A 7481-nucleotide genomic window follows, 5' to 3' on the forward strand; every position below is an offset into this window, starting at 1 on the left:
CATTTTTTAAAGTAAACTATCTTCTTCGTCGGAGGCCCAAGGAGCTCGCGCCGCCCACGATTGTCTCATCATGCTGCTGCTAGGTCCCTCCATCATGGTGCCGCTGGGGCACCTCGCCGTGGCTCGGGATGGGGGCGTCACATGGTTGCTAGAAGGAAGCAGGGGCCAGCCACCCGCGGAAGTGAGATCGAGGATGACGACCCAGTGGCAGAGGCTGAGCTCAGGGGTGCGGCTTCCTCAGCGGTGCGGGGAGGGCAAGCGGTACGAGGGAGCAGAGGGGGTGGCGGCGTCGTGCGGGCTAGTGGGGATGGCGGCGATGAAGGCCCTCCCGGCCGTTGGCAGTGCGCGCAGGATGGGGCCGCGGCGGTTGAGCCTGCAGTGACGCATGACAGGGTCGTGGCGGGCGGGATGGCAGCGGGCACAGGATGGGATCGTGGCTACTAGGCCTGCGGTGGTGCGTGACGAGCCGCAGCAGTCGGGACGGCAGCACCGCCCTACTTTGATCCAACAGCGAGCATCGGCCGGGGCTTCAGTCTAGCGTAGGGTGGGGGGGCCTTGGCCGGGGCTTCGGTCTAGCGTAGGGTGGGGGGGCCTTGGTCGGGGCTTCGGTCCAGCAGCGTTCCGGCAGGCGGAGGGCGACTGGGGGCCAGGCGGTGAAGTCGAGTGGCGGCGGTGCTCTTGCCCCGAGGGTGACAGGAGAAAAAAGAAAGAAGCGGTGGGGTTGAGAGGTTGGGGAGATGAGAGAGCGTCGAACGGGAGAAAAAAAATTAGAACGAAGCGGTACGTATGTAACCAATGGCAGTGACGGGTAAATACTCCCGAACTCTGAGTAGGTTCATATTTGAGGAAAGTTGCAAAAGAGGTACTCCACCAAAATGAACTGGGACTTCAAAAACTTCATGGAGTTGGACTGCACCAAAAATGGAGTTGGGATGTTTGATTGGCTCCACTCAACTCCACCCTAGAGTTGGAGCCATACCGTCCTTACATATGGACTATGTATGTAAGGACTATGTATATGGACTATGTATGTAAAGACTATGTATAGTTGCATCGTAATTCGTTTTAAGTTTTATTAAATTATCTCAGTGTCATGCATGATTACATACATATTGCATCTATCGTATTGAGATTTACTTCTGGATCATGTATTTGCATCTATCGTATTGAGTTTGAACGTTTGTAGTAGTTACATGCGCTAATATTCCCGATTTGAATTATCGATTCTTGACCATTATTAACGTGTTTCCGATTATACTGTTTAATTTCATATATATCCTGTAATTCCTAATTTAAGTGGTTTCCCCATGGATGGAGTAGTTCTAGGCGAAGCTGGTAGGACAAACGAGAGACGATGACTTCGTGTAGCATCGACGTCGCCTCATTTTTGCTTTGTCCCTAGTGTTTAGCTCTAGCTTCTACTTAAAATAAGGCCTCTGCCTTGTTTTCGTCTGTGTGCTCAGTTGACTAAGCTGGTGCACCCAGCAACGGTTTGCTAAAAAGCAGGAAATATGTTTATCAAAAAAAGGGAAAATAACAACATACTGTAGCGACTTAAAAGATTCATCTGAGTAATGATAGAAACCGTTTAAACAATTCACTTGGGTAATGATAGCAACCGTTTCACCAAACCCTCGCAAAGTCAACAGCGACTGTATTTGCTTCACATTATAGCATCCAGCAGAAGAGAAAGAGAGCCAGGCAGCACAAAATGAGAAAATAAATCTTACGCCTGTAACAAGCAGCAAAGATACATAACTTCCTCCACAAACTTCAAACCATAGAAATATTGGGAAATACTTCAGGAAGATCTGACCAGCCTCCAGGAGGACAAACTTATTCTTCTTCCTCTGCCTCCTCTAGCCATTTGACAAATGGTTCCAGAGCTTTAACAAAAGATTGCCTACCATTTCAATAGAATGGGTCATTAGGTGCAGGAAAATAGCTTGATCGAGTATCAGACAAATAAAGGGTAACTAGCAGAGTTAAAGTACCTGCCCTTTGGGTTAGAACCTTTACGGAACCAAAGAAGGATAGTATCTTCAGCTAGGACATCTTGGTCATATAGTGTCCTTATGATCTCAGGAAACAGCTTCATCAGCTTAGCATCCTCATAACACTGTGTCTGAACTTTGTATATCAGTTCCAGTTCTAATCTGCCACTCGTGCAAAAAGCATTCAAAAGCTCAGCCCAAGCTTTCACCTGTAAATGCAAGTGAAGAAAAAAAATACTTTCAGTGCATTTGGATATTTTGCACCAAAGCTTCAAGAATCGGAATGTAGACAGATCACATGACCTATCAAGTACAACAGCTACAGATAAAATGCCTTCAACTATGGGAATTAGCAATTCAGTGTTCAGTAATCCTCTTGAACAAGAATGCTACGGACAAAATTATCTTCACTCAGAATTTATGAGTTGTTGGTGTCAATTCAATCTCATTTTGAAGATACATCTCTACATACATTTACATGCTTCAATTTTGTAACATGACACCATTAGATTTAAATTGAAACAGGACACCATGTTGAGTAAAGTTGTAAGGGTATAGAATTTAATCTGAAAATAATGGATAGATGTGAAGTATCAAATCCTGGCCATAAAAGGGTGAAATTCAATGGTGTGGCATATGAAATATTCCCTTCCTCCATTCCAAAAAGAATGCACTTATGGCTATGCAGGTGGAGTAATATTTGTCCATGTGCATCCAGAATTGCAATCCTTTTGGACAGACGGAGCACACTAAAACATCACAGAATAGAAGAATGACAGAGATGATACAATGCCAAAACAAGATTACTAAGTACATCAACCAATATACAATTTGCAGTACAACATATTCAGAAAACTCGGTCCACTGAGATTCCAAAACTTGCATGCATGCCTTGGGTCCCTGAACTACACAATTTGCAGCCAATCTGGGGGCTGAAATAACAGTTAAGCCATCTGGGACTTAAATTATATATTGGGTTCAGAATAATTTTACTTGTACACAATTAGGTACTTAAATCTACAGTTTCAAGAGACAATTCTTCTAAAGAAACAAAAGGTTCGATATGGATACCTGCCGAAGTGCTGAATTAGAATTTTGTTGCTGGTTCTTTCCAGACCACTGAACAGCCTCCATAAGCACATCCCACAGCATTCGGATAACCTCTATATCAGGAAATTTGGCATCTTTAACTTGTTGCTTGACAGTCTCAATGACTTCAGAAATTTCAGCCTCATCATTGATCATGGTAGTCAAAGTTGACTTTATCTCCTTAAGTTTAACTTCAAACATTTTCTTTTCATTATATTCAACAAGGCTAGTCAAACCTTCCTTGCTGAGAGTCATGCACAAAGAAAAACTATTAGCACATAACAAAATAAGATGAGATCATAGGTCTAAAAATGCTGGGCACACGCATAAAGGAACTGAAACCAAAGACACTACAAAGTACTATGCTTCAGACAAACATCAAAAACTGGAGAATCTTACGTGAAATGCTCAGATAAAGCCTCAGAGGACCTCTTGGCTGATGGGAAGAAGTCCAGCAGATTGTCCTCCATTTTGCCTTTCTTCAGAAGTCCAATTAGATCATCCAAACTGTTTTCCTTCAGGTACTCCTTGAAAAACTCAGTGATGAATGAAAGTACTATCCCTTTGGCAACAAGATTATCCTTGAGCAGAGGCTGGAATACTGTCTCAGGAGGAAGCCCTGATAGCTTCTGAGAAAATGCAAGGGCTGTGAATATGGCAAGTTTCTTCCTCTCATTTTCCTCAAAGAACTCCAGGGATTGGAGGAATTTTCGCATAACATTTTCAAGATTCTTAATTAAGAAAGGCCTCCTGCGTAATGTTTTCTGAAGATAGAGTACAAAAGGCAAAATTGCTTCACGCTGTGCCGCACAATCAAGTACAGAATAAGGGTGGCGGTCTCCTTCTTCTTCAGGTTTTATTGTGCCAGGCTGGGTTCGCCCTCCAACGAAAACAACCTGCATATTTGCAAACAATATATCAGGTTCACTAGTGTTAAAGACAAATAAAACCCAGTCAAGTAGTTATATCATCATACAAGAACTGCAGTTGTAAATTAGTACCATGCATACCTCATGCAAAAATGGGAAATAAAATGAACAAAAACCACAGCATCCACCATTTAAACACATCAAAAATATGTTTACAAGGCATTACACAGAAAAAGAATATAAAGAAAGCAGGACAAGAAAGACTGTGTGCAAAAAAAAATACTCCCACCATATCGAAATATTTGTCGCTGTTGACTTTTGGTCATGACATTTGACCGTTCATCTTATTCAACAATTTATGTAAATATCATTTATTTTGTTTGTGATTTAGTTTATCATCAAAAGTATTTTAAGCATGACTTATCCTCTCATATAATTGCAATAAATTTTTGAATAAGACAAATGGTCGAAGGTTGCGAGGTAGTACTAGTTAGGGAGTTTAATGTGCATGAACAAAATGCACCATGTTAGCAGCAACAATTCCCTATCCATACATGTACCAAGATGATCTTTCCGAAGCCAAAATTAAATGCAAGTGAAATTCAACGAGAAGGGAAAATGTTTTTTCCATGAAAACTTGAAAATTTCAAGATGAACTTGATGAAAACTAAAACAATCGACAAAATAACATATTCACAAAGAATTATGCCACAAATAAATATGAGAATTTCTGGGTATAGACTTTTCTGCTGGGCATACCTCAAAAAAGGTGTCACCGTAACGTGAGAAGTTGAGATCCGAGGACTCGATACTTTTGGCAACAAGTTCCTGTTAGAGAAGTGGTTGAGTGATATTAAATAAATCAAAGTAAAAATAAAATATCAAACCAACCTCTGTCGGTTTTACTTTCTAGTTTAGCGGTTACTATCATATGAAAGACAAATGAGTCTACTTTAATAAGAAATTAGATATGCCAATAGCTCATGAAATATGATGTGTACGACACAAAAATGTTGACATGGCAAACCCTCAAGATAGAGCAGTTGAAACATCAAGAATGGTTATAAAATCTAGCTGCATATCTCTCATTAACTGAAACAATCTATGAGATTGTACGCTCAAAGAAAGCCTAACCAGATCTCCACCATTATCCAGATAAATCTGGACAATTGCATCAGAGAATGATGCAGGGTCCAAAGGAGCTGCAATATTCCGCTTGCGGGTCTTAATCCGCGTGCCTCTGCAATAATTGCCAGAAAAAAGGTAAATTGCACGAACATGCCTCTGTACGACATGAACATTATGTATTATGAGTAACCAATAACCAAAAGGGCTGGTAATCCTAATAAGAAAACCATGCAAGTATAATATAACAACAAACATCATGTTAGGATATAGATGAAAACCAACAAGATCGGACAAAATAGTCGAAAATAGTGAAGAGAGGAGTAAACCTACACATAATGATAGTAATAAACTAATAAAGGTAACAGGAAAGATGCAACTATAATCATGACAGATAAATTTCATGTTTGTATTAAGAAACTTGCCAAGTTAAAATAGACAAAATCACAACACAGTAAAAGGATGGTCAACAAAACAAAGAAGAGGGCCACATGTAATCAGGAACTCAAAAGGAACAATAACAAAGAAACTTAAACATGTAACATCATTACTCCCAGATGCTGCAAGTGCTTCTATTGCAGCAAATCATTCATCAATATAACCACATAAGCAAAACGTTCCTAAAAAATATATCAAACAAAAATTACAGGGATTGCTCCTTTAACTGCAGCCATACAGCAAAATCCATATACCTACTTCATACATACATTTTAAGTATTATTTATAGATAGAAAGCGATAAAGAGCATGCCAACTACATTTGAGGGTATGAAAGGAACAGAAATGCACAACTGAGGACCATCATACTGACTCAAGGGAATGTTTGATCAAGCATCAATGATTTCATAAAAAACTGATGATGTAGTTTTCAGTAAGAATAAGCAAAGATGTCTTACCCAAGGGTGGGCTTCTCCTTCGAGCTGCAGAGGAAAGAAGAGGACATATATAAGTCAAAACATGTACTCCCAATTCAACTGAAAGAAATTCTTCCATAACCAAACTGACGCATATACTCCCAATTGAACACTCAAAATTGTAAGGAAAGAAATTTGAGGTTTATTTTTTACCAGGTCTTTAGGACTGTTGCAACTTGCAAGTAATAAGCAGACCACTAAACCATCGAAATTAAGAAGATATAGCAAGTAGCCATATCAATGAAGAACAAATAATTGTCATGCACAATAAATTGAATAGCCCATGTACGAAGGACCAAAAGAATCAGGGAGCCTACGAAACAACTAGCATAACAGAAACTTAACCCAGCGGTTCAAATCCCCACCACCAAGCCCCAAACTTTTCCCAAACCAAAGAGATCAAGCCATCAGAACCACCAACAACGTCGAAACAAATCCCTGTGCCCGTTTCAAAAACCACTAACACGCATATAATCGTCCACCCTCCTGCGGCGGACGTAAACCGAGAAACATTAAAGCGAACCTAGCCGCCAACAGTACCATCAGCTCAATAACAACTGACATGACACCGAATCCGCTCGAAAACCCAATCCACCACCCCATCAAAATAGAAAGGGATCCCAAATATAAACTATTTTCATAACCCAAACGAAGATGGCGACAGCAGCTACCTAGCCGATAGATCCAACAGGAAGCTGAAGCGCCATCGAGCCCTATAGATCCGCTAGGAACGGCGCTACGAGAAGCAGAAGCAGAAGCAGAGATCCAGGGCGATCCGTACCTCATAAACAACGATCTGGCACGGAGCGGAAGCGGGGGGCACTGGGAGGCTTCTTCCGGTAGGAGGTCAGTGCGTGCGGCCGCCGCGGCGAGAATGGGGGAGGGGCGGCGGCTAAAAACCTAGCTCTGGGTGCGGTGTGAGGGGGGCGAGGCGGTGGTTCGAGGGAGGAGAGGAGAAAAGATTGGGAATCAATAAAGAGCAGCCAAGTTGAGGAGAAGAACGAGTGGTCGAGATCGGCCGGGAGTTCCGTGCGGGCTCGCGCGTCTGGGAACTCCGTGGGCGGGGCTGGGTTGGGCCGTGCATGGGCTGGTTCTCTAAGGAATTCGAGCAACTTTTTTTTTCTAAAAAAGGATGCCAAAAAACATGGATTTATATCCATCCTCTAGAAGAAATTTTCCGCACTTTCCAGTGTCCAAGATTCGTGCAGGGTAAAAGGAACGGATGAGATGAAAGCGCATGTGATAGCTCGTTCAGCGCACAGCTGGCTCGTGAGAGCGTGTCGGAGTCCAATTGGTTGTCGTGTAGCGGTGGGAGGAATATATTTCCTATTTTAAACTTTGATTTCATTTTTCTTTCAAACCATAAACGTGTTTTGAATTCCATGATATTATTCGGAAATTATGTACAAAAACAATATTAATATATCTTATTTAAAGAAACTTAAACCTAGTCGTCAACGTGGAAACGGTGGAGCAATTCTCTTATGCCGT

At 41.8% G+C, this 7481-nt stretch overlaps 1 protein-coding gene across 1 annotated transcript; it reads right to left on the reverse strand.

Moving 5' to 3' along the window:
- Positions 1 to 1545: 1545 nt before the first annotated feature.
- On the reverse strand, positions 1546 to 6945 carry LOC101771436 (protein krasavietz). Its single transcript, XM_004979147.4, has 8 exons — positions 6772 to 6945; positions 5973 to 5996; positions 5087 to 5192; positions 4712 to 4780; positions 3483 to 3979; positions 3066 to 3327; positions 1995 to 2203; positions 1546 to 1903 (listed from the first exon to the last, which is right to left on the reverse strand). The coding sequence occupies exons 1-8, from the start codon at positions 6774 to 6776 to the stop codon at positions 1837 to 1839; spliced, it is 1239 nt and encodes a 412-aa protein (XP_004979204.1). The 5' UTR covers positions 6777 to 6945; the 3' UTR covers positions 1546 to 1836.
- Positions 6946 to 7481: the final 536 nt, after the last annotated feature.

The sequence above is a fragment of the Setaria italica genome, chromosome VIII (genome assembly GCF_000263155.2).
Source record: "Setaria italica strain Yugu1 chromosome VIII, Setaria_italica_v2.0, whole genome shotgun sequence".
Taxonomy (NCBI): domain Eukaryota; kingdom Viridiplantae; phylum Streptophyta; class Magnoliopsida; order Poales; family Poaceae; genus Setaria; species Setaria italica.